Source organism: Excalfactoria chinensis, chromosome 2 (genome assembly GCF_039878825.1).
Source record: "Excalfactoria chinensis isolate bCotChi1 chromosome 2, bCotChi1.hap2, whole genome shotgun sequence".
NCBI lineage: Eukaryota > Metazoa > Chordata > Aves > Galliformes > Phasianidae > Excalfactoria > Excalfactoria chinensis.
Window position 1 is genome coordinate 46567210 of NC_092826.1, and position 27230 is coordinate 46594439.

Sequence of the window (27230 nt, forward strand, 5' to 3'; positions counted from 1 at the left end):
CTTTGTTTGAACAAAAAGCCTGCCAGTCTTTATTTCGTTATGCTATTACAGCATTCTAACTTCCATCTAAACCTTCCCAGAGGGATGCAGTCTGCACTTTACTTTAGCTAAGCACTGAATTTATTTGAAGTCATTACAGAAAAAAAAAAAAAAAAAAAAAAAAAGAAAAAAGTTATCAAGTCATCATTGTCTTGACTGTAGAGAGATGAAGAATAGGTGTCTTTTTCAGTAGAACAAGTAAGAGCTCTGTCATACCAGAGGATTTTCTAATATTATTTATAGTTACCTTTTTTTCTCTCCTCTGACAGTTCAGCTCAACTCCTTGATCAGAGCAACTAGGAATTGTTCTGCTCAGATGGCTTACTGCATTTTGAATGGAATGCAATTTAGTGCTCTCCCATCTGACCATAGCCAGATTCAGTAAGGGAGAACAATTTCCAAAGACCAACACACCATTCCTCTCTGCTGGAGGCCGGACAAAGACTGAAGCATTAGAACAGATTACCCACATCTGCCTACAGCTGCCTTTGATAAAAGGGACTGTTAGGCTGTAATGGCAGCTGGACTGTCCTACTCTGCAAGATAACATCAGGTGTTTTCCAAATTGAGCATCTGAGTTGTGTTGTGCTTTGAAATTGAGTATTGTATGAAGCAGTGCAGTAAGATCAGTGTAACAGCACAGAAGAGCTTCTCATTTTTTTTTCTTTTTAAATGCAAAGATTTATTTGCTGCCACACTTCCTTTGAGTTTATCTGTGGCATTACTAAAGAAAAAAGGCAGTGTTTTTTACAAAAAGTGGTTAACCATACATATACCCCATAGACCATAATAGTTTATCTGAGCCAACTGCAGTTAGACTACTTCATAAACATATATTTAGGAATCATTAAATATGTAATTATTTACCCAATCTGGTACCTAGTACATATCAACTTTCAAATGGGAAATTACCAATATGATGGAACACAACAGTTCCACACAAATTGCTCTAACACAAGAGGAGCCATGCAGAATTGTAATCATTACAAATGCTTATTAAAAATTACCTGTTTTGTTTGTTTGCTTGTTTGTTTGTTTGTTTTGGAATTCCAAAATTACTCAGTAACTTTAAGAAGCCCATCATCACCAATTATCTCATATACATATATATACATATTTATCACTTGGAATACACGATGGTCCAAGAGAACTCTGTAAATATTATCTGAGGACAACAAAAAAAACATCCAGGTTTCTCCTAAATGAACTGTTTGAAACTCACTTCAGATGAGTGCAATACACTGCTGAGGACTGGGCAGTAGCACACGCTAGGAACAACAACTTGGGTTACTTTTATCCCCTAGATGGATTAATTAAGCATAGCCCCTTCAGGAAAGAGCCCTAAGTCTTGCTTCCCTAAAGAACTGCAGTTAAAACCGATCACATTCATATTATTTTCCTAAAATAGACTAATTATTACTGAAAATGTGATTGCATTATATAAATTGGGTCATGTCTTCTGCTTACTAATCCATCTCATTTCTGTCACCACCATCACAAAAACACTGCACTTAAAATAATCCAAAACAAAGAAAAGATTCACATCTTTGTTGTGTTTCTCTGTTACGTGGTAACTCAATGAACTGCCTTTCATTAGTTTTTGATATCTTAGCTAAAGGACAACATACATCTAATGCTCAGGATTCTGCTGTTTTGGAGTGATGACCAGGCCCTGAGCACAGCACTTTGGATAAAGGTTACACTATCTGAAAGTGGAAAAAGACAGTGGGTTTGCTTTATATTCTGATTCACATTTTACCTATTAGGTGTAATTATAAGTCAGTGCTGCTGTGGGAAATCTTTTTCTCTCAGAGAGTGGTCAGGCACTGGAATGGCTGCCCAGGGAGGTGGTGGAGTCGCTGTCCCTGGCAGTGTTCAAGAGGTGTCTGGATGAGGAGCTACAAGATATGGGTTAGTGGCTTAGTGGATAATAATGGTGATGATGGGTGTGGGCAGTAATGGTGATGATGGGACCTACTAGATGATCTTGTAGGTCCTTTCCAACCTTGTGATCCTATGATTCTATATGACCTGTAATATTTTGTGAACACTGAGACACTTTAATGTACTAGGACGAGCATGGCTTCTGGCTCCAGGTGGGGTGCCTATAGCACTTACATACCAGTAGTAGTGAGGGGCAACATGATGGGACAGAATTGTCTCACTGGAGTTGTTTAGTACTGTCTCACTGGAGTTGTTTAGTACATCTAACTGGGCCTCTGGACCCACACATGACAACCCAGATAGTGATATACCTTATAACACCCATGCAGAACTCAAACCCTTAATCAGTCTGTACTGCTTGAGGGAGAACTACGCAAATTGAATCATGTCATCATAACACTAAGGTTTGAAAAGACCACTAAGATCATCTAGTCAAACCATCTATTTACCACCAGTACTGCCCACTAACCCATGTCCTTCGTTGCCATATCTACATGTTTTTTGAAGACCTCCAGGGATGGTGATTCCACCATCTCCCTGGGCAGCCTGTGCCACTGTCCAACCACTCTTTCTGAAAAGAAATATTTCCTAATATCCAACCTCAACCTCCTCTGGTGCAACTTAAAGCCATTACCTTTCACCCTTTAACATTACCGGGGAGAAGAGGCCAACCCCCTACCTCATTACAACATCCATTCAGGGAGTTGTAGGGAGCAATAAGGCCTCCTCTGAGCCTCCTTTTCTCCAGACTGAACAATCCCAGTTCCCTCAGCTGCTCCCCATAAGATCTGTGCTCCAGACCCTTCACAGCTTAGTTGCCCTTCTCTGTTTACGCTCCAGGGCCATGAAGTCTTCCTTGTATTGAGGGGCCCAAAACTGAACAGTTCTTGAGGTATGGCCTCACCATTGTTGAGTAAAAGACTGAGATGATATGAAATGATTATCAATTTTCTGTGTGCAATAGAATCGAGAGATATTAATAAGTTGCAGAAAATATTTAGGCACATTCCATCCAGAAATATGCAAAGGATATCTGAAATATCTTTCATCTTGGTACAATTGTTAAAACAATACTAATAAATAATGAAACATTTCATGCAACTAATCGCTGCAGCCTCCTCTATTTGTGCTGCCAATAGCCTTCCTCATTAAAATCCCTTTTGATGAAATGACATAGATTTCTCTTAAATATCTCCTTCATTTGAAAAAATAATAATAAAAAACCCAAACACAACAAACAACATGCTTTTTCTTGCTTCAATGGAAACTGTCAAACCTACAAGTCTCATGGCTGTTCTATTCCCAGCATCAGAAAAAGCTGGCAGGGTCCCACAGCACAGCGGGCTGAAGGACAATCAGCAGTATATCCTTGTGCTAAGGATATCTGATGAGCAATCTTGGACAAAGCAGAGCCTGCAGTCTGAGGGAGGCTGAGTGCTGGTGAGAACACATCTGTGGTCTGTGCCCAGTATGGCACTCTCAGTACAAGAGTCCCAGTGGAAAAGCAACACTGACAGAGATAGGGGGTCTGGAGCACAATGTACCCATACAGGCTGAAAGGTAGATTTGTCAGTCTGGAGGCTGTGAGAAACCTACTGGATGAGTGGTTATGGAGAAGGCTGAGTCATGCATTTGTCAGACATGCACAAAAAAAAAGGACCGGAGATAATGGGCACAAGTTGCACAAGGGAAATTCTAGTTATTTTTAAGAAAAAGAAGTTCACACTGTAGTGTAGTTTTGTGCTGGAAAAGGCAGCCCAGAAACACCATGCAATTTTCATTTTTGGAGATATACAAAGACAACCGGAAAAGCCAAACATACAAAGTGTTATCTGAACCAAAGCGGAATTGCCCTAAGCTTCTGGAAATGTCCACAAAGACCAACACAGCCCATCATGATATTTTAAGATCACAGTTTTAAATGCTTAAGGCTGTCTTTCCAAGTCCTGGAAGTGTCTCAATAAAAGTCCAAGCAATTTAGAGTTTCAAAGATTAAATTCAGTATTCATAGTCAGAGAAAAGAGCCAGAATGAAGGAGGAAGTTGAAAAATTGGTATAATGCATCCCAATGCCTGACACTGCCTAAATGGCTAACTGCTGTAACTGCCAAGCATTTCTAATGTAGGGATCCATGTAATATTTATTCCAGTAATCCCATCTTCCAGGTCACAGAGTTCTGTATGCCCAAAAGGTAAAACAGAATTTATCAGACTTATTTCAGTTCCTAACCTCAGCATAAAATTACACAGCACACAAACCGACCTGCCAAGTTTTTGGGTACAGCTAACATTTCCAGGGCTGACTCTCTCATATCTCAGCCCTGCCTTTGTCTCAGGCAATTTTCATCAGAACAGTTTCCGTAAGTGCCAGCAACATGCTTCAAGTCAGTCAGAAATTTTCCAGCAAGAGCTGTTTTCTCAGTTTTTCTCATTAAAAACCTCCACCAGCATCAAAAACGTGTGTGTGTGTGTGTGTGTGTGTGTGTGTGTGCATTCGTGATGTGGAACTTAAAATTCATAAAGCTGACTTTTGGGATAGACAAGATGAAACTTGCTCAAGCTACAGTCAGATGCCTCTGTAATTAGAAACAGTGTTCTCCTCCAAGGTCAGCTCCTCTTTAGTAAAGGAAAACTTCCTTAAGTGCTGGTTTAAGCAATTTGATTGTGGATTCAAAGGCAGACTTCATGTCAGGATTACTCAGGGAAACAGAGGAAATGAACCATATAAATTCTTTGTCAAACAGTTTTCTAACACTCCCATTCTATTTTTAGGTTCGACATCTGCAGAAGGTCTTAACTTCATTATATTTCTTCAGGCTTTCTGCAGAGATACCTTCATTTTTGGTACGGATCCAGAAACCAACCCTGGCTTCATTTGGAAACCAAATTTGAAATCCTTATTCCTTTCTGGACAGAACTGTCTTTGAAAGGACAGTCCCAAGGAGTCCCAGAGAGCTTGGACACAGCTGGGGTACAGTCAGTTCCAGCCTCCTTCTCCACAGGCTTTGATTTTATTCTTGAATTCCGCCTGGCACATGTCTATTTTTAATGCCATTTGCATTTTTTTTTCCCAGTTGGCTAGGCAGCCCCTTAGAGATTTTCCACAAGTACCTGACCTCTCTTGGTCAGATGTTCCAGAGAACGGAAGGAGAACAGCTTGCTCAGCCAAAGCCCTGTAATTAGCATACACTGTGATAACTCTCAGTCCTTCTCTAACCTGCTGGCTGCACAGCATGATTTCCTTGGGATTTTTGTTTGCTTTGCTTTTAATCAGAAGTGTAATATTACTGAGAATCGCCAGATGGCATTGCTGCAGATAATTCTGATATTTCTGTTTATCTAAATGTAGAGAAGCTAGATATTGAAAAATGCCTATTGCAATCCATGCAGATTTTTTCCCGATGTTATTGCTTGATCTTAGCTACAGAGATGACATTTTCAACATAAACTTAGCCAGTCTTAATTATGTATTTGCAACTACATATGCTAATGCTTGAGCCCTCTCAACATGACATGGCTTATCTGTGTTGCAAAGGAGAGTGCATGGCTGCACAGACATGCTTTAGAAACAGGATATACAAGGTTTTCCTACATTGTACAAGTCAGACAGGAGATGTTTTTTAGACTACCTTAAAATTGTATTGTCTCTTAATCACTATACTCTTTAGGCACACTGAAGTGAATTATAAGCATTTTAAGTTCTTAAAACGTTGCCTGTTTAGAGTGGGAATCTGCTGTCTGAAAAGTTTCAGCTACAATGGCTGCATCTGCAAATAACCAGGGATCAAATTATGTCCTAATTCACACCTCATTAAGTACCTCTGAAGAGACCAAATGACACAGGTAGTAACTTTTAGTGTAGGCTATGCTGTACAACATATGCCAGCACCTTGGGGCTGCACAGCCCAGCTCTGAGACCAGCTTGGCAGTGTGGGGCCAGCTGGGATGGCTGTACCTCTTTAACTTCCATCATGGTAAGGTTGTGATGGGGCACAGTCTGTATCACCATATGAAGTGGTAAACTCGCATTTTCTCTTCTCCATTTGATAATCCTTCTCTTAAAACAAAAAATAAAACAAAATTTAGCCTACAAGAATGCCTTATGAATGAAGTACTCGCCTCCCAGATGCATGCAGAAGCCAGGTGCAGTCACTTCACCACACTGCTGCAGCTGCAAAAAGACCAGAGCAGGCCACAGAGGCCACCAGCTGGTAGAGCACATTCCCAGGAATCCAACAGATAGTGGTATGTTACTAGAACTGTAACAGTGACTGATTTTAGAACAAAACCTGTGCGGCAAAAGGAAATTAGAACCTGAGGCAGCTACCAGTGTAGCACACACTAGTGTGTCTTGTCTATGTAACTAGTTCATATTTTTATTCAGATACCCTGGAAGGCTGTGGGCCATTTTTCTGGAGGAATAGTTTTGAATGCAGTGGGCATGTAGTCCTTTTTTTCTCTTCAATTGCCATCGTGCTGGCATTTTCCTGTACTACCAGCAGTCAAACAAATTCCCACTATTAATGTATGATCACAGCTTTGAGCATTAGTGAATGAGAAGTCAAGTCCCTGAGGAAAGATCGAATGCTGATGAAAGAAACCTCCCTTGGCTGAACAGGTAGAGGCGTTTCTGGAGCAGAAGGACAGCTCTCTCATTAGGGAATGTTAAATCCATTCTTTAGATCATAGCTACCCCCTGTTTCTCACAAAAGAATTTGAAACATCACCTTAGTAGAGGTAAGACGGATATCTTCCTTTTTTCTTTATACCTGTCTCGCTGCCATATAGTTTCTTATTTTATTGAGGCCAGTATTAATAGAAACCATCAAAGAGGTCTTTCCTAGGATTGTTTTCCCAGTCACAGGCAACAGCAAGTTAGTCAATACAGATGTTTTTGGATGGAGTTAATTCAGCACTAATCCTCATTAAATGGATGAAGGAATGTAAGTCAGGTAATAAAAGAGAAGTTGTCTGAAATACCAATGCAAAAGATGGGCCCTTGGGAGTCCAAGAATTAAAAAATGAGAAACATAACTCAGTAAAACTCCCACAGCAGAAAACATATCTACAGCAGTCTCTAAATGCCTCTATGGATGTCCAAGGAGAGAGCTGCAAATCACTTATCTATCTGGGTTTGAAGGGGCTGTCTACAGAAGCAGTTATGCGAGATAGACCCAGCGGATTACATTTTTCAATAACATTGCCTTGTTCTTACGATTTTTTAATAAAGCCAGCTACCCAGAGAAGAGACCAGAACTCTGTAATTGTGTTACAAAAAAGCAGCTTGAACCAGAGACATTTTACAATAAATAATTTCCTCTTATGGGTTTTCCAAGCATATTTGGCTGGTGCATACAGCCCCCTTCTCCATTTACACACCTCATTTATACAACCCACGCGTCCCCAAACAGGGATACTGTTATTCTAAGCGACAGAAACAACCTCTTAGGGTTAAAGTTATTGTCTCTCGGATTAATGAACAGTCATTTTACAAAGCAAAAATACTAACAAAATTGTTCACAAATAAATGAAGAGACACTCTGAGATGTCCAAGATGGCAAAAACTCACTGAGAAATCCTTGAAAACCCCCATCCTTCAGCTTTTGCCTCAGAACGTTTGACACGAGCTAAAGCCCTGCAATGAATTAACACAACCCCTTTGTAAATCCTGTCTTTGTGGCGTAGTGCAAACCCTTTGTGCATGCAGGCACTACTTTTGCAGAAGAAATTTTGTCAGATGAACGCTGTTTCTTAATTGTTAGTGAATTAGATGAGAACTCCTCTGCGGCATTTGTTAAGAATGCTTTGATGCCTGTGATGTATTGCCAATGTATTTCTAACAGTTTTAGAAAAATCATGAATTAAGCTGAATATTTTTGGTTAAAAGGATTGAAAGCATCCTTTGATGACATAAACCGATTGACAAGAGGCTTTATAAAAAGACTTGAGTGAGTGAGTGAGAGATTAGGAACCTGCAACGTACAAACAACTGCAGCTGGGAGACAGGAGACAGAAAAACTAGAAGTTTAGAATACAGAATACAGAAGTTACAGAACCTGGAAGAGAGATAGTGGGCACAGTGAAAAACTGTAATAGTAAATATTAGTTATGAATATGAAGAGTACATGAATAGTAAATGAAGTTTGCGTAAAACAGAGAAGCTGGAAGAAACATGTTGTCCTTTATTCTCTGACAGAGAAGAGCACATGCATGCAATAGTTCCTACCTCTTGCTGTCCTGAATACAAGAGGTGGATTTGGATTTTGGTTTCTGACTTGCTTTTTTTCCCCACAAAGCACTAATTTTGTCGTCAGTATCTGTAATTCATCATGGTTATTTCCAAAAGAAAAGCAACCCTGATAAATGTTTGGATCTCTCATATTTAGATTCAAACCTCACCCCCTTGCAAAGCTTGAGTCATTTTTGATGTAGAAGAAGTAGCAACAAAGTGTGAACATGCATGCATGTTTTGACCTGCAGACTTCTCCTTCATTCCCAACCCTACAATACAGCTGAAGAGATGTACCAGCCATTAATCAGCACATCCAGTAACTTCCAACTTACTGAAAGCACAACATCTCTCAAAGCAAAATTCAGCTTAGGGACCCTGATGAAAGCCAGCAGAGCTGTTAGCCCACAGCCTTCTTACTCAGCCTTGCTAAATTGCGATTGCTCTTCTGGGGATGAGAACAGGAGGAGATATGACCTTGGACTTCCCTTCTGTGTGCTCTGAGCACAGAATAAATTAGCTTGGACACAGTAAACAACACAACTGCATCAGCCTGGGTCTGTGCCTAGTTTCAAGCTGATTAGTCTGTCCAGCTCCCTGCTGCAACACAGACTTATGGGTTTGTGTCTGGAAGAGAACTGATGGCTGACCTGATGGAGCTGCACAGAAAGGTACCTCCGTTTTTGTCACCCCTGTGCATTTCCCATTTTGTTACTCACCAGTACTGCTCTGGATGGTCCTCACTGTAGTGGTTGTTCGCGGCGGAGAAGAAGACCGCAGTGATATGCACTCATCATCTTGGGAGCAGCCCTTCTCAATGGCTCTCACATAGCTGTGGCTCCTCATACGGAAGCAGCCTGGCATTGGCAGGTCCAGGGCCTCCACTGCCTGAGACTCAAGCTCACTGAACACCGACTCACAGACGGACTCAAACTGACCATTCACCTCCATCTCACTCACCTGCGGGCAAAGATAAGCAGGTTCAGCATGCAAAAAATAGATGTTTTATGCAGATATTTTTATTTCAGCCCTTGATTCCAGCCAAGACCAGTGGGAAGCTGGAAGTCTCCGTAACAGCACCCGATTTTCCTCACCCCTGGAAGATGAAGTTTTGACAATTATGACCATTAAACTGAAAAACAAAAATCACACTTTCTTTGGTGGTTGCAGAAAATAAAGGTCAGCTTAACCTTGGGGCACAATCAATGCAAGCCAAAGGCAATGACAGTGGAAGCTCAAGTGCGGACACAGTAACAAACAGTGAGAAAGAGGAGGCTGGTGTGGGAAGAAGCTTTGCTGCAGGGGGAAATTCTTTGTGTAATTACATATTCTGGCGGACTCCTTTGAGAGGTGCGAGGGAAACCTTAGGCCCTTTGTGGAGCATACACTAGGTGGTGACAAAGACTTCCACTCAACACGAGTTCAAGAACAAAAGGATTGCAGCTTTGCTGCAGATTTTGTGAACCTGAAAATCACTTATCTGTGCTTATATATGAATGGATGCTCACATTTCCAAACTCATAATTGAGCCCTGAGCTTGGCATTAAAGCATAATGATTATCACTGTAGGATATATGCACACAAAAAAATCATCACTTAATGGTTTTACTATTTTTCAAGCATGCAAAAAAGCCAACATTCCAGAAGGTACGACTTAAGAGTGACAAAAAAATTAGGATGGCTCTTAGTAAGGAAAGCATTATGCCAAGTAATTTGTACACATAAATGAAAAAGACAGTCTCAAGAACATATTGTTTTATCACTGTGAAAGTTGCTTGAAGTAGTATGGATAGATCATGGAGAACGCATTATACAGAACAGTTATAAATGGTGGAGGACAGTGATATCCCTGCATAAACATTTCTGAATTAGGACTTAAAAATTTCTTTTCTTACTCATATCGACAAATGGCACTAATTCTTTGTCAGACAGCTTTGTCTAAGAGCTTGGTGACCAGCTAAATAAGTAAGCTAACCTAATGCTCACGTAGTTTCCTTTGAGACTTTCATTTCCATGCTGCTTCTCTTAGATACATCCTAACCCTTCTGCTAGAGCATCAGCCCTTATGCAAAGTGCTTCACTATATTATACACAGGTGGATACTCTCAAGCTACAATGTCCAAAGACAGAATATCACAGAAACTCAAACCACAAATTCATACTGAATGACCCATACATTTGGTACAGCTGAAGTCTTACTATCAATAACATCACTAGCTTTTCTTTTTGACATTCATTGATCTGACATCCCAGTGTTAAGGGGAATCACAGCATCACAGATCCTGTCTGCTATGCTTCTAGACCTGCTTAACAAAGTTATTTTATCCAGGAGATTTATCTGAATGATGCACTTAAGCAAACAAGCCCAAAGTCACACTAAGGAGCTACAGGATTTAGCAGATTGAGCTACTGGCCCGCTGCCCTGTGAAATGCTGGCACTTTTGCACTTCTTTCAGATCTGTCCCTGGCCAAATTAACTGCACAGGCATATTGTAGGAAAGGAGAAGCTACTTTATGATGTTAAAATTCATAAACAGAATGAGTCACAGTGGGACTTACTGTTCATCTGGCTTAGAGTGAACATGAAACAGCCTAACAGAATTTCAGGTAGATAAGATAAGCAGACCTTTGCACTTAGTATATTCTGTGATACAAGACACTCAGGGTTAAGAATGAATACAACAAGATGATAAAAGTTTTGAAAATATAGTAATATTCTTGTAAGAATATTGTGGAATTCATTTTCCTTTAGCGTTACAGTCAGCTTCTACATGATTTTTTGAGGGATGTTCAGAGAATTTGATTTCAGACCAGATCCTTACGACACAAGTAGAAGGACACTGTTGATGAGCACCTGCTTTTGGATAAGATAAACAAAAGATCAGCCTGCTTCTCCTTCAAACAAACTGCATATTGTCCTACTCATCCTTTCGCAAAAAGAAGGCTATGGCATTAACAAATGTTGCATCCTCACAAACAAAACTGTGTGAAAACTTTAGTAATAATAATAAAAAGTAAATGCTTTGAAAGCACGTGGCATGCAATGGATTGAGTCTATTTAAAGCAAAACAGTGCTTCTGCTTGGTTTGGTGAGTGATGCCCTGGTCTTCCATGCATGCACCCACCTGACTGATGGTACTCATGGCTCTCATGTAGCTCTCATTGCGTGAGCGGAACTTGGGGGATGTCAGCAGCCCTGCAGGGTCCAGGCTGTCCAAGCTCCTGTTGATTGAGACTTCGCTCACTGCCCTCAGGTAACTGTGGCTCCGAATCTGAAGCTTTGGCGAGTGTTCACTGGATATCCTGAAAGGTTTGTGGGAAAAGAAAGGAAAAAAAGATATTTCATCAAACACAACTGGCCTCACTAGAAGCGGGGATAAGCAAGTGCTTTTCACTGGGACTTTGAATCAGTGATTATCCTTATTTCATAAATACACAGATCACTTTTGTTTGGATTACTCCTCGCTTTCATTTGGTGGAAAGAGAGATGTAAAGTGTAAACTGTGCCCAAGCAGATTTGTAACATAACTTTTATTTACTGGCAGCAGCACAGCAAAATTTTATGTTGTGTTGATGGTGGCAGCTACCAGCCCCAATAAAAACTTTACCATGTGGGACAAGAGGAGCAGTGACATTGAAATGACTCCATGTGTAGGTTTTAAAAGGCCAAGTGGAACCACTGAGGTGAGAGAAGTAGAAGTAAGTGCTTAGAGGTGAATGCTGCAACCACTAAATCAGACAGAGAGCGTGATGAGGAAAGGAGTGGCCTGAGACTAAATCTGTGAGTATTAACCTCAAAACACCTGCCAAACACTTCTTGATCTGGCCAGAGGTTTTATTTTTAAGTGCTCGCTCCTCTCTCAGAAAGGCTGTTGTTGATCAGACCTGGCTCTGTGATTCATGCATGTTCTTGTTAAATAGGGATGGAGTCTTCAAGGTCATATGAGCAAATAGTGCAGGCAGATCAACCACAACACGCAAAATGACATCACAGCATAGCTTAACTCAGGAAATCACTCCAGCAATCATGGTTGAATTTGATGTGCTTTAATTTTAGATTTTAATTCTGGCTGAAGGTGCAATTTGAGAAAATATAGACCAGGTAAGTAGCTTTACATGACTTGATGTCGAATTAGAAGTGTGAAAACCACAGCTGTATTCCTGAAGTGGAAACAACCCTCATCTTTACAACACAGGTGTTAAATGAGATGGACAAGTAGTAACATAAGTAATGTTGCAAACTGCAATACTCAGGAATCAGCTCCTGAGTACTTAGGGTCAGCTTGCAAGGCTCATAACATCTAAATACAATTTTCCACTTGTGAGATGTTTTACCCTCTGAAAATGCTTAGTAAGTGTTGTCTTCACAATCTGAAGTACCCATAAAGATGTGAGTCACAAAAAAAGTGATATATGTCTTTTATGATTCAAATATGTTTTTTGGATATATCTTTTAAACAATGAACAGATAACGTATTGAAAGGGTATTTGTATTGAAATACCTTCAATATTCTCCAAGAATTGCAAAGCCAACAGATTAAATTGACAAAAATTTACATTTTGAAAGGTATATCATTCGTGGATACTTGCGTGTATATGAACAAAATATTTGTTACCTAATTAAAGGCTTAAACTTGGTTAACTAACGTTTAGAAATGCAAACCCAGTTGACCTGAAAGAAGAGATTGTACGTTTAATTTGTCAAGCATTTGCAGATATTTTGCACGCAAGTAACTAATTATGGCAATTAGTATGAGCAATTTCCCAGGGGCATATGCACTTCTGTAACTGTCAATGTATTTTTAGGAGGACAAGTCCGTTGTGTAATTGCACACCTAAGTAGCACAGCAAATGGGCCTACTTCTGAATAGTTCAATACAGTAATAAAATCTAGGCCATCTCTGAAATACTGCATTATCTGGCTGCTAATTACCTGCCTAATAAAAATATAAAAACTTATACTAATTACTAGGTATTCTTATCACAAAGATATATCCTTTGCTTGCCATTTTCAGTGGGTATGCAGTGCAATACTCAAAGGAGCCATTTGCATATGCTCTGACTCCTTTAGCCATTTGATTCCACATGTAAGAAGTAGAAACCTTTTTAGATGTCAGAATTAGTAATGTTTCAAATGACTCAAAAGAACGAAGGGAAAATGATGAAAAAACAACCATTAGAAAACGCTGCCAGCTACAGCATTTTTATAACTAACACATACCATACATCTCTTGGAAAAACAAAGAATCCTGTCTGTTAGTTGATAGAAATATAGAAATAAAAAGAATAAAACAGTTAAAAAGACAGAATGAATAATTCAACAGACATTATTTTTTTTTTTCAGATGCATGCAAGCTTCCTCACTCCCCTGCAGATCTGTAAACTGATCAGCGTTGCCTGAACTGCATTTCTTAAATTAATTCAAAATGTACTTCATGAATATGTTGTGAACAGTTTGCTGCCAGTATGTGACATGCAAAATTCAAATATGCTTGATTAGCTGCCAGTTAGTCAAACGTGTCACCTGGGGCTGTCGCTGTTCACTGATTAGCTGAGCTCACAAGAATAAACTGCAGCACATGGCAAAATTCAGTGCACAGATAGATAGTGCCAGACAGAAATTTGCAAGTGCTGAGGCAGGTGCCCTCTAAAGACTGGAAGCACTATATCAAGGTGCAGGCATGCAGGTCAGCAAGGTTTTGATGTCGTACCCAGGGCACAGATGCTACCACAATCATGGAAAGTACTCACAAAGATACAGAAATTCATTTTTATGTGCATTTGCATTGCATAAGAATGCTTTCCCAACTTTGCAGAAAACAAGGGCATGCATCCATGAGAGAAAACACTTTCCTGCTGTTTCAGATGTGGGTGGTCAGCACAGCTGCCTCCTTTCTCTGAGTACTTTTGTTCCTGAATATAAAAAACCTGCCAGTTTGGTGCATATCTAGAACAATATCTAGAACAACATTTTAAAGGTGGCCACTTATTTTAGTCTGTGCATATCTCCCATCTGTTGTTTAAACCTGACTAGGATATTGGCAGCTACTGGAGGAGGTGCCTTCCTTCTTACTGATTGCTACAGTCACTGATTCACTGGGTGTAGCAATAGGGGAAAGATATTAAAGCACAGATGAAGAAACATCCATAGGTTTCCATTTATGATGATTAATATTATCTTCATATCTGTGCAATAAATTGTCACTATATTCTATAGTACACTTCAATGAACAGCTGAAAGGCTGATGAATTTTGAAATCATTCATCTCAGTCAAGAGTACGGCTACATACGATAGGAAAACATCTGAATGTCTGATTTATTGTTTTCAGAGTTTCTATTACCTATAACATGTAAATGAAAATAACCTATTCTTTCTTATGGGTTCAACTGCATATTCTGTTTATTCTGCTTTACCTAAACTTTTTTTTTGGTGACAACCTAGTTTCCACAACTCAGTATAATGGGCAAGGGACTCAGACTTTGGGACTCCATGCATTAGATATATTAAGTGGCAGAAGGCAGATGTGAGTTATTAAACTTATTCGGTGTCTTCCTCAGGTGTGCTGCATCATTTCTGTGCTTCAGTGTCTGCCTGTGTAGTAATGTGGGACAAGCACTCACTGTAATATGGTCCTGAACTCAGAGCCCAGGACTCTGCTTGACCCTACTGTGGAGCCCAATGGGACTGACTGGAGAAGTTGTGCTGAGGTGGGTGGAGATGAGGTTTCACAGAATCACCAAGGTTGGAAAAGACCTCCAAGATCATCTAGTCCAACTGTCCACCCACCACCAGTATTTCCCCACTAACCATGTTCTTCAGTGCAACATCTGTATGTTCTTGAACACCTTCAGAGACGGTGACTTCACCACATCCCTGGGCAGCCACATCCCACTGCCTGACTGCTATTTTGGAGAAGTTTTTCCTAACACCAAGCCTAGACGTTTGCTGAGTCCTGGTGAGAAACAAAGGCTTCTCTGGGTGAAGGAAGGCCAAAGTCTCTGACACTGTACCTCAAGAAACTTTGAAGTATCCAACCTGTGAAAGCAAAACACTATTGAAAGCCTGTGAGATGGTCTTACAAGGAGAAGAGCACTAATTTAAGCAGAAAGTAGGTTTTAGCGAATCATCTATAACAGAAGATCACATAGACGTGCAAAGGAAATATTTAAGCTGCCTCTGCATACTGCCCTTTGATTTCTGCTCTTTATCTTTTAGACATACTGAGATTGAGTCTCTCATTTTCATTCAGGTATAGAAATGAAAGGACTTAAAATGCACACATAATCACCTCTAACACCATTGCAACATACATTCTTTCAGTCACCTTCTAAGATGATCACCAGGATTAGCAAGGAGAGAAGAATAGCCATAAATTCTCTTTATAAACTGCCTTGTTGTTTATGACTCATATATTCTGTCTAGAATTTAGCTAATTCACATATATATTAAACGCTGAAAAACCATAACCTTAGCAGGGTGAAAATGAAGTAGCTTTAATATGTATTCATTGAAGAATTTATTTCCTTTGAAAAAGGCTTTGAAATGACAAAGCAGGCAAGAAAGATTTCCCTGTTTACAAGAACTGGCAAGTTTAGTTTTTAATATTTTCTTTTCATTTAAGAAAGATGTCATAGATGTGGTTTTTGTCGAAGACACTGTCATTTACAGCACTTCATTTCTGAATGAAGGCAGGGAGAGACTAGACTGACAATGGCTGCATCCCCTTAGCTTAGATGTATAAAATAACAGGAAAAAGTGTTGTAAGGAAAAGCATTTCTGAGACCTGATTCTCTTCCCCAAAGTTCAGCATTCAGATTCATAGCACAAAGCACAGGGTTGTGCCAGCTGGGTGTGGTGCTATGCCAACACAAAATGACAAAGCGGAATAAAGGAAAGGTCATAGAATCATAGAATGGTTTGGATCAGAAGGGACCTTTAAGATCAACTAATTCTACCTTCCCCCCACCCTCTCCCTTTCTATAGGCAGGGATAGAGAATAAGTCCTGAATACCTTTGGAAGCCAGCAAAGGAGTGTACTAGAACCAGCCTTCAAGCAAACAAAAAGTCCCCAGAACTACATCACACACACCAAGCCAAACAAGAAGACGAAAACCAGTCCAATTCTACAACCTCCCATCATTACTCAATTTTCCAGCTTTTTTCTAGCTTGCAATGGACAGTCTGGTTCTGGGAGGTTTGATTACCATAGGCTGAATGCCCCACCTCCAGCTTGGCTACTGGGTCTGCCCAATATACATCTCTGTGATTTGTTTCATCTGCATTTTGGCTTTGCCAGAAGGAAGAATAACTGCAGTCTGACACAGAGCAAACATTGAAGGACATCAGGGAAGAACATGTACAGAACAAAGGCATTCAAGTGCATCCGTCTGACTCCAGCCATGACACGGATCAGCAGCCTGGGGTAATTTAATCATGTTGGCACCCATGTTCTGCTGCGTTTTCAGTACAGTGTACAAAAGGCTGTCATGCTACTGGCAGAGACAACAGCAGTACAAAAACACTTTTGAGCATCTTCTCCCCTCACCAGAGATTTTTTTATGGTTTTTGAAGATCTCTGATTCTGTTTTTGTTTAGGATCAAATGAACCTCCTCAAGAAAGCAATCAAAGCAAACAAACAGCAACCAAAAAATCAAGAAGTCTATCAGTGTAGCATCACACATCTCTCTAACGTGTCTATATCCAGCTGTTGCAGATTTTTGAGTAAGCATATGGTGTTCTGCCAGAGACCTTGTTTGTTTCACAGAGGACAGCAGGAACTTCATCAACTTGTTTTTTTCTTTTTCTCCCCCTCCTCCCCTCCATCAGCACTTGCTTCTATAAAGCACAGTTGCCTTTAAAGCCCTCCATGTTGGGCTATTGCCAGCTTCAGAATCAGCCATGATACCACTTCTTTGAGATTTCATTAGGGGGAAACTATTTTTCTCAAAAGACATTGAAGCTTGGGGATGGGAATCAGTTCTTTTTTTAACTGAAGATAGGGGATGATGTTGTATGACCATATTCACTCCTTTGTAAGGGCTAAAATGTTACCAAACAAAGCTGACTGCTGCATAAAAGCTATCAACACACATCAAAACAAGGATCCTCCTTTAATTCAAAGATCCTTTCAGATGATACATAAAGTCAAAAGAACTGGCTGATGAACTGAAGGATCCTTTCACCTGCCACTGACATGCTGAGTCATCCCCATGCATTCTAGACATGGTCAAAGAATAGAGCATAGCACGGAATTGACACATTGTGCCATGTGCAATTGAGTTGGCAAGAGCAGATGGAAGATGATGCGGACAGACATTATACAATTCTCTTTAATCAGAAATCTGGTCTACATACTGGTGTTGATTCCTATGTGGGGGTGTGTGTGGGGGTAACAGTTGTGAGTATTCTTTTTTTCCACCCTAGAGAGTGAGAAGAGATGCTGAAGTGTAGAAACAGCTCAACCCAATGAACCAGCTCAACCCAGTGATGCCAGGGTAAGCTGTTACTGCACAATATGCAGTTTTTATTTACACTAGAAGAGAACTGCAACACTTACCATGGTAAGACGTACCATCTTTGAGAGCAATCACCTTGACAAATCAGCTTTCCTCTCAGAAGACCCACAGAGAAAAGCTGAGGGCCTCATTTCCTTATTACCAACCTTACCAAGTCTATGTTTAAAGAGATTTTAGAGACTCTTTCTTCCAGAAAAGATCTCTGAACCTACATCAAACACAACACCAGGCTCTTCTGTGGGTTTCTGAGGGATCCTTCTCTGACAGCACAGATGCTTCATCTGCATTAGGGCCCACTCTTCCAAATCCTCTCCAACAGCCCAGCCCTTCTTTCCATTAAATTCCTACATCACTGCTTTGTTGAACTCTCCACTCTATTTTCTGTCACAAAAATCTTCCTGCAGAAGGCACTGTCATCTCCTCTCAGCTCATCCCTCTGATCCCACATCACACCACGTTCCTGGTGACTTGTGCTGCCCCTTCCCTCTAGTGAGATTTAAGTCATCTGCAGTCTGGGAACTCTCATTTTGTAAGTCAAGCACTTTGCTTTGCCAGTCAAACCCGCAAACATGTTTGCTGAGAGGAGGTGACATCAACCACAAGCTTCTACCTTCTCCCACTTTAACCTGGACAACATCCAGTGTTACCTCACCACTGGTGGAAGAAGAAGGCACACTAACTTAATTTTGAGTGATGGAGATTCTCTATTATTCAAATATTTGTAGCTACAGTGCACCTTTCAAGACTGGGTATCTACATCAGTGCTTTTTGATGAGCTCCACAAACTGGTCTGCTCTGAAGATGTGCTGTAACACCAAAAATTATCTACCGTGTGAGGGAAGTCTCTCTAAGAAGTAGGGCAGGTGATGCCACCAGGCCTGCACAGGCACAGCTTTTGGCACTGGACATAGACCACTAAACACCCTAATATTTTAATTGTGGTTATTACTTTAAGTGCATAAAATCATTCTGTCATTTTCCTACTTCTCTCATGTGTCTGCTAACACAAGGAAAACATTCTTGTGCACACCTGCAGATCTGTACTTCCTGATGCTTTTAGGGCAAACAGTAAAGTTTGAATTTCTTAGATAGTTCCTAGTTAGAATACTGACAGAGCTATTCAGGGTATCTGAAACCAAGATATTTCCCATTTTCAGTCCTTGTGTTGTTCTTAAAAAACCCTGGTTTCTACAAGCTTGGACCTCACAGCCTAATTTAATTTTCAGGTCTCCATCATTCATATATTGGAAGTCTGATTAATTCTGCCACTGGGAAAACCCAAGAAGTGCAGCTCTCAGCCAAATCACAAGCTGTTGCTTTCCAGGAATGTCACCCCAGCTCCTGCAGAGCTAGCTGCATCGCCAGCCCTCTGCTTAGCACCATGGCTTCTGCCGAAGTACCAGCTTGCTCCCAGGAGTGGGAGGATAGCATCCTGCTCAGCTCAAAGAGATCTTCTGGGCAGACTTCCCAAAACTGAACATATTCCTGCGCTGAACTGACATATGATATCAGTTAGTATTTACCTACAGGTGATGTTTTCCAGGAAAATACAAAAAAAAAAGAGAAGTATTTGCTGTTGAGTGTCAAAGCTTAGAGTATTTTTCAGTGCACATTTTCAGGGGTGATCATCCCCAGCTCCATGTGGAGCAGTAACCAGGTGATGGTCCCCTGTGCACTGCATGGAGTCTGCAGGAATCTGCTCCAATACACTTTGCTCAGTAAGACATTTCCCAACACCCAGGCTAGATCTGTATAAACGTCTCCCACTGAGAACAGGAACACATCTCAGTTTTGCAAGTCAGCACCATTTCTCCAACACCTTTCCATGAATAAGCGGCCACCTGTGTTTTTCCAAAAATTTGTATTACAGAGACAGCCCTTCCCACTTCCTATTCAGCCTTCTGCTGTTTCAAAAGTTTCAGATGCCTACTAAAAAAAAATGCAGATTCAACACCAGCTGTACAGATGTGCTACCGGAACAAAAGCATTGGAGAAACTCTGAAAAGCAAGGACATCTCAAAGCAATGAGGAGGGAGAAATACCAAATACAACTAAGCTAAGAAGCTGAGCTAACCCTCACATATCATTGAGTAACAGCACAACCTTCAAAAAGTCTGAGGAAAGATGATTCAATCCAGGGACAAGCACACAATGTGACTATATGCCCCTGCTGTGGCATGCATTATTTCTCGGTAACACCTGCAAGCTGGTGAATTGCACTATAATATATACAGGTGCTGGTTGTGGGTTTTATCTTCTTTTGTCTCTTGATGCAATTTACAAAGGTTATATGTGCACTCTCACTAATACTTTGTTTTGGTATCCTCTGCTTTAGCTGGTTTTTATTTGAAGAACACTAAGCAGTTTAAAGTGCCAGAAGATTGCTTTTCCTTATTTTCCAGGCAAGTAATTTTGACTTACTATGTTTTGTTTCTCTGCAGACACCTGGGAGGTGTTGACTTGAAATGCCAAGTCAACTTGATGTCTGGCTTGAACGCCAGCCTCTCCTGACAGCATTGAGGAGCTTGCGAGGGGGGTGAGAAGACAGAGCAGTGACCTCCTGCATAACTTCACTGCGGGTTTCTCAAGCTGTGTCTGGATGAACACAGCTTGGAGCTCAGGTGTGACCTGCAGCTGTCTTTTCCCGTTAAAAAAGTCTGTCAGGGGAGAAACTGTTCAGATGGGTGTTAGCACTGTCTAAGATAAAACCTTGCAGCTTTTCCTCTCATACCAAAGAAGCTAGAAACATTTTTCTCTGTATTTTTACCAGAAGTGCTATCTAGGATGCAAGTAAATTAAAAAGTAATGGTATGAAGCAGGGCTTCTAACAAATCCTCTGCTGATTGTCTGGGCTGCAGTCTCTCCTGCTCTAGGAGATTTTCCCTTTTACTCCAATCATCACAGCCATAGCAATATCCCAGGAGCAGGGAGACTTTCCCTCCACATAACTTTACCAAAGCCATTCCTCAGCAAAGAGAAGCCCCTACCACTTCCCCTTCAGCTGCTTTCACTTCAAAAGAAATCCTTTGAAAGAAACCCAGATAATTCAAGAAACCTAGCAGTCGATATATGTTTCATGATTCACTATTTCCATTCCAAAGTCTTTGTAGTGGTTAAGGAAAGATCCATCTGCTGTACTGAGATGCAGTGTGAAATGGTAACTGAGTATTTCAGGTACATGTGAAATACACCACTATCTGGACAATGTGGTTCGTAAGTGTGCTTATAAACAGGACCAAGCCACTGCAAGCCTCCAGCAGGAAGTCTACAGTTTACATCCATTAGAAAAAAACTTTTCTTATAAGACCAATGTTCAAATGATTTAAAATGCTGCTTAAGATGCATTTTTATATGTATTAGTATTAAAAAAACAACAACAACAAAACAGAGGCCTTATGTGTTACAAGCTATTCTTTGGCCAAGCTTTTTCACAGTGGATCCCAGTGAAGCAGAATTAATTATATTTTGAGGTATGAGAGAACAAAGGAAAAAAAAACCTTGAGAAGCTTGTGTAATAATGCTAAATCCAGCTGGAGATTAAAAGGGACTTTTTTCCCCCCAATTATTGAAAACAGCTATCTTTTAATTCAGTGAAAATTAAATACTCTGAAACATTTATTTGGTCCTGAGATTAAGAAACAGAGAACCAGTTATGGCACTGCTAATCATGCTGTTAATGTCAAGGGCGGTGATTCAGATGGAGTCAATAAGAATGAAAAAATAGTTCTGAAAAGCGGATCCTCTTCAGGGTGGAAGACATTCAAGGGGTTGATGCACCTCATTTTAAAAGAGGAAAACCCTTAATATGTGAGTAAGTCAGATGGCACCTTGACCTGTAACAACTGGCATTCTGAAGTACTTCCAAATACATATTTAATTGTCAGAATTAAAAAGTGTGCATTTCTTAATTGGAACACTGCTCTTTTTCAATGAAAAACTCAAAAAAAATTTAATCCTCTGAAGTCAGATGAAAAAGAAAAGTACCCAGATTTCTGTGTTTGCTTAGGAAAATGAAGAAAACTTGTTCATCAGAAAGGACTGATTAACAGTGGGCACTTACGCCATATAAATCAGAATCCTGTAGACTATTCATGAAGGAGATAAAAACCTTTTCCTTTCCAGAATGCAATGATAGGTTATATGGTGAAGCTGAAGATGGCTCAAATGAAAACATGCAGATATCTGTGTTTTTGTTTAAAACACCATAACAAAAACACCCTAAAAACTAGAATTTCTAGAATAAGTAAACTCTACTTGGCACTTAAAACTACTGTCAATGGACTATGTATGATTCATGAGTTCAGCTGTTGATGCTGACGGAAGTTTGTTGTGACCTGGAGGGAAAGTCATATAAACTCTCAGGCTTAGCAAACAGGTACACTGATATTTCCCTACAGCACCTCTCAGGTGGGTTCATGATGTTGAATTAAAGTTTGCAGACATGACTGAGGTTCTCCAATGGAAAAGAATAGCAGCATCATGTTTTTATTGTATTACTGGAGGCAAAAGAGACAGAATGACTGAGATAATAAAGTTCAACTCCAGAGACAGATACTCCACACACAGCGAAACAGCTGAACAATAAAAGAGAAAAGAATGCTCAGTGTGATGGTCAAAAGATACTTTAGAAGAAATGAATTTTTAAATTAGAATAATTTCTGACTGTATGGTGCTTTACACTCATCTCAAGTCAATGGTTTTGCTGAGGAAATATAGAACTGTTTGAAAAGCTCTGCAGCCTACCGAACATACAGAAAAGTTTAATGCATAAAATGTTCGTTCTACGCAAAGGAAAATGGAACCTACATTACTTTCTTGAGCCTCATTGTTCTTATGAGGGGAGGCTGCAATTCTGCTGTGAAGTTGATTAATTTAATTGACAGCATGAGTAGGTGCTGTCTTCCTTGAATGTTTGTTGTATATGCAGCAACTATTTTTACCGCTCAGATTTTTGTCATCTTGAATAGGAAAAAAAAACCCTAAGTTTTGGTAATGTATCCTAACCCCATTTATTGTTGTCAGAACAACAGGAAGAAGCAGGTCCAGAGGAGGGCTACTAAGATCAGAGGGTTGGAGAACCTCTCCTATGAGGAAAGGTTGAAGAAACTGGGCTTCTTTAGCTTGGAGAAGAGAAGGCTCTAGGGAGACCTCATTGTGTCTTTCCAGTACTTGAAGGCAGCATATAAACAGGAGGGGGAACGGCTGTTTACAAGAGTAGACAGTGACTGGACAAGGGGGAATGGTTTTAAACTAAGACAGGAGAGGTTTAGGTTAGATATCAGGAGGAAGTTTTTCACACAGAGGGTGGTGACACACTGGAACAGGTTGCCCAAGGAGATTGTGGATGCCCCATCCCTGGAGGCATTCAAGCATAAAGAAATACATAGACACACCCTGATAGAGAAAGCACTCATACCAAGCTTGCTATCTGAACAGTCTCCACTCTTAGACCATGACTGGACAAATAAAGCTGCTTCAAATTAACTCGTTCAGTTTAATGTGCATCACAGGTCAGCTGTGTTAAATTGCTTGGATTTGGTTCAGTGTACCACGTGGAACCACAGAAATGCAAAATAAGTGGGGTCATCTTCTGTATGTTACTGCTACTGGAAATCATGGATGTACAGAAGGGATTGAAAAAGCTTCAGAACACCGTGGAAAGTTGGCCTTGATCAGCAAGGCTAATCTGGCACACAGTCATGGCCACGTATACAGGGGCACCAAGTGGGCATGGCACTGGAAGATGTTAGCCTGAAAAACATAAGTTCCCAGTAGCTTAGCTAATGGAATAATTCAACAAGATGTTAATAAAGAGCTCTGGTTATTCTCCCTGGAGCCAGCCAGCCACTAGAGGGAGGAATAATGTAGCGCTGCCACGGATAGCAATTTATTACACTTCTGCAATACATTATTATTTTTTTTAAAGCTCCCCTCATGAGGCTTGACAAATCTTTTCAGTAAAAGGAACAACCCTCTAGTTTTCACTGTTGGTGAAGAAAGCACACAAAGTTCAAGGGCTCAGGAAACAGAGAGGATATAAAAAAATGCAACACATCTATCACCCCTTAGAATATATTCTGATTTTTACAGCCCAGATGAATTGAGGACCCGACTTCCAATTAATTAGGATTCATAGAGCAATTTGCTTTCACAGCATTCGTCACGTCGTTACAGAAGTGGTAGGATTTAAAGCTTTTTTAATGTGTTTTTCATGAAGGAAAGCACTTTCCTCGGTGACTGGAAAGGACAGGTCAGCACTGCAGTTGAAAAAGGAATTGTCCTTCTCTACAGCAATGGGTAACTTGCTAAAAAAGTTACTTTCACATTTTTTAAGACTGAAGGTATTCAAAAGCAGAAAACAAAGAAAAGCCCAGAGCAGTAATACACTTACACTATACAATGCCTGCATTACCAATCTTGCTTGTTTCACTACAGATAACTATGCTAAATATCCATTTTTAGCAGTAAGGAAGCAATTCTGACATCAGAAGGCAGATTTTTGTATATACATCTATTCGCTATTCACTGATGAGAACTATTCAGTAATGAGAAAACACTAAAAATTAAAAAGTTGTTTTTTATCTGAAGGCAGGCAAGGAAGTAATTAGGCATTTGCTACACATTCAGTTGATCAGATCCTGAGTTTTGCTGAAGGTCTGTCAAGGGGAAAATCTGAGCTGCGTTTTTTCCCCTCAACTTAGACAAATTCTGCTTACATTAGTGGGCTCAGTCCCCATCCCCCCTCCTAAATACTAGCTTTAGTCTCAGCAGGAGAAGATTAATCAGTAACTCCTCATAAAATACTATGGAAAGCTCAAAGATTATCTCTGTTGTGAGCTCTGGGGTCTCACTACAATCTTGGAGCTATAAGCAGGATGCTGCTTCTATGTAAGATCAGATAGGTTTTTCTGTCTCTGACTCTCAGTGGATTGCGTTGCCATCAGCCAAGGGCCATTGGTGCTGCTGTCTCTTCTCCTCTTTAGAGGAGAGAATCAGATTGGATATAAGGAAGAAGATGGGGTTTTTGTTGTTGTTGTTTTTAACAGTACAAGTGGTGAAGCACAGGAACATTTTGCTTGGAGAAGTGGTGGATGCCCCATCCCGGGAGACACTCAAGGTCTGGCTGGATAGGGCTCTGAGCAACTTGATCTGCTATAAGTGTCCTTGCTTATTGCAGGGAATTGGACTAGGTGACCTTTGAGAGTCCCTTCCAACTCAAACAATTCTATTCTTTGATTCTCCAAAGAGGAGAAATGAGACCTTAACAGAAACCAGTGTTCCTCGCAGCCTTCCAAATGGCTTTCATCAGCAAATTTGCAGGTTTTCCAGGAATAGGGTTGTAAAGAGGATGCAGTGGGAACCCTCCACTACCCAGCCAGACTAGACTGTAATTGTCAGCCTGTGAACTCTCTTCTCTATGCAGCCTATTTCATGGCACCTCCATCTCTGAGATATTTTCCTAGCTCTGCAGGCCTTCCCTATGGAATTAAAAAAAAAAACACAAAAAGAAACAAAACCATTTTAAGATTTCCTTATGTTATGGTGTGAAGGGTAACAAATTCCCTTTATAGAGAAGTGAGTGGGAAGCAGTGTGTTAGCATGCATGGGTAGGGCACAGAGGGATGGGGAGAGGTAGGATTAGCTGGAAGGAAGGCTGCCTAGCTGTCATCTATTCCCTGTGAAAGCATCTGAACCACCTCTGGGACATATGTTAGCAATGGGTGTGGGCTGGATGGCAGGAAGAGAGGGGGAGAGGTGCCAAGGAATGGGACAGTTGTAGGTATGGATTTCAACAGACAGCAGAATGCAAATTACATGAGTTACTGTTAGTCCAAAGAGCTGCATTCATAGGTTGTGGGGAGCACCAGTGGGGAAATACACGGAAGATGCAGCTTCTGCCTTGTGCAGTGTGATGGGGCTCTCCCCAAGCACCTTGGTGAGTACAGGGCAGTGCACTTGCTTGGCTCTTCTCACGCCTACATGAGCACTGCAAGTCAAGTTCTCTCTCCAGGTGCACTGCTCATGATGCTCTTCTCGTACCCAAGCAGCCAAATCATACCTTAGTGTTCCAGAACTATAATTAACCTTAGTGTATCATTTCAAAGCAGAGGAAGCAGTTAGATTTGCCTGAATTGAAACAACAACAACAACAACAACACAAAACATAAAAAACTTGGAAGAATACTGGCAAGATAATGTTTTTAACAAGCAGCTTGGTTAATTCATGGCTAATTCATCCAGTTGTGGAGGGTAGGATGCCGACATTTAAAGCTTCACATGTATTTTTTCAGAGGAAAAAAATAACAGCCAACACACCTTCCAGAGCTCAGATTTTATATGCTACACTTGAGACTTGTAAACAGCACACTGAAGATTCAGATCCCAGTTGCCTAGTATTCCCAAGAACCTTAAGAGAAACAGCCTCACAATCCTTTTTTTTTTTTTTTTTTTTTTTTTTTCTGTGCCATATTCCTATTAAGTCTCATACTCTAGAATAAAAAAGCAAGCATCAAGCTTAGTGTAGATTTAGAGTACTTTGCCTACCCTGTCCAGGAGTGAGATGTTCTCCAAACCTCTGTCTCAGACCTGTGCTGTGGTCATTGGGCGTCCCAGTGTTAGGGCAGAGGAGTGGCATCTATCTCAGGTCTATTTTATTTCACCCTACTCTTTAATGATACTTATTACAAATAAAGATTCTTTATGTATTATTTATCATTCCTATCTACTACATACATCATCTAAGAAAGTATATGACAAAACAAAATCTGAAAACATATCCAAAAGATGAACCATCTCTGCAACATCAACATCAAAACTACCGCCCTGTTTTTAAACAAGCAGCTTTTCAGGTGATTGAAGCTTTGTGTGACTTCAAAATTGATCATTTTGCTGTTCTTTGGGTTGTTGCCTCTAAGGGAATTGATTACTTTAAATAACTGACTACCCTTATGTGACATCCTGCTTGCAAGAACAGCAGCAGGAAATACAGCTGTAACATGCAATTTCAGTGGAACACAAGGGCTAGTCAATCTTTTGCTGGAGGCCAAACACACAGGCAGATATCACAGTCTTCATGAAGGTATAATGAATCTGAAGAAAGGACAATTAGAGTTGAAAGGAGAGATCCAAGTTCATGCTTTTGCACCAGGGTCCATGCACAAGGACTGCCTGGCCATTGGTTATGAACAAGGGCAGCAGACCCAGTTGCCCAAAAAATAACTCCAAAGACAGCTGACAGAGTGACACTAGCCACTGTGTGTAGAGCCATGAAATAAAGACAGTCAGAGCTATTTTTCAGTGCAGCCTGCATGCCTCTGGGCAATAAATGCATGCAGAGAGGACAGCAGGAGTGTTTGTAGCAGAGCAGCTCTAGTTGGGGCCTGGAAACTGTGGGACTAAGACCCATGGAAGACTCACAGTGGTGATATTAGTAACAGGACAAGTAAAAAAGGTTAATATAACCACTAGTGAAAAAATACTTAGCAGGGGCAGGACCAGAAA

At 40.5% G+C, this 27230-nt stretch overlaps 1 protein-coding gene across 4 annotated transcripts in view; it reads right to left on the minus strand.

Moving 5' to 3' along the window:
- Nucleotides 1-27230, minus strand: part of DLGAP1 (DLG associated protein 1) — a 375465-nt gene that overhangs the window by 79077 nt on the left and 269158 nt on the right. For all 4 annotated transcript variants that reach the window (XM_072327378.1, XM_072327379.1, XM_072327380.1 and 1 more), the window contains 2 exons: nucleotides 11337-11514; nucleotides 8931-9171 (listed from right to left, as the gene is read on the minus strand). In XM_072327378.1, coding sequence (XP_072183479.1) covers nucleotides 8931-9171; nucleotides 11337-11514 — 419 coding nt within the window. The remainder of the gene's footprint in view (nucleotides 1-8930; nucleotides 9172-11336; nucleotides 11515-27230) is intronic.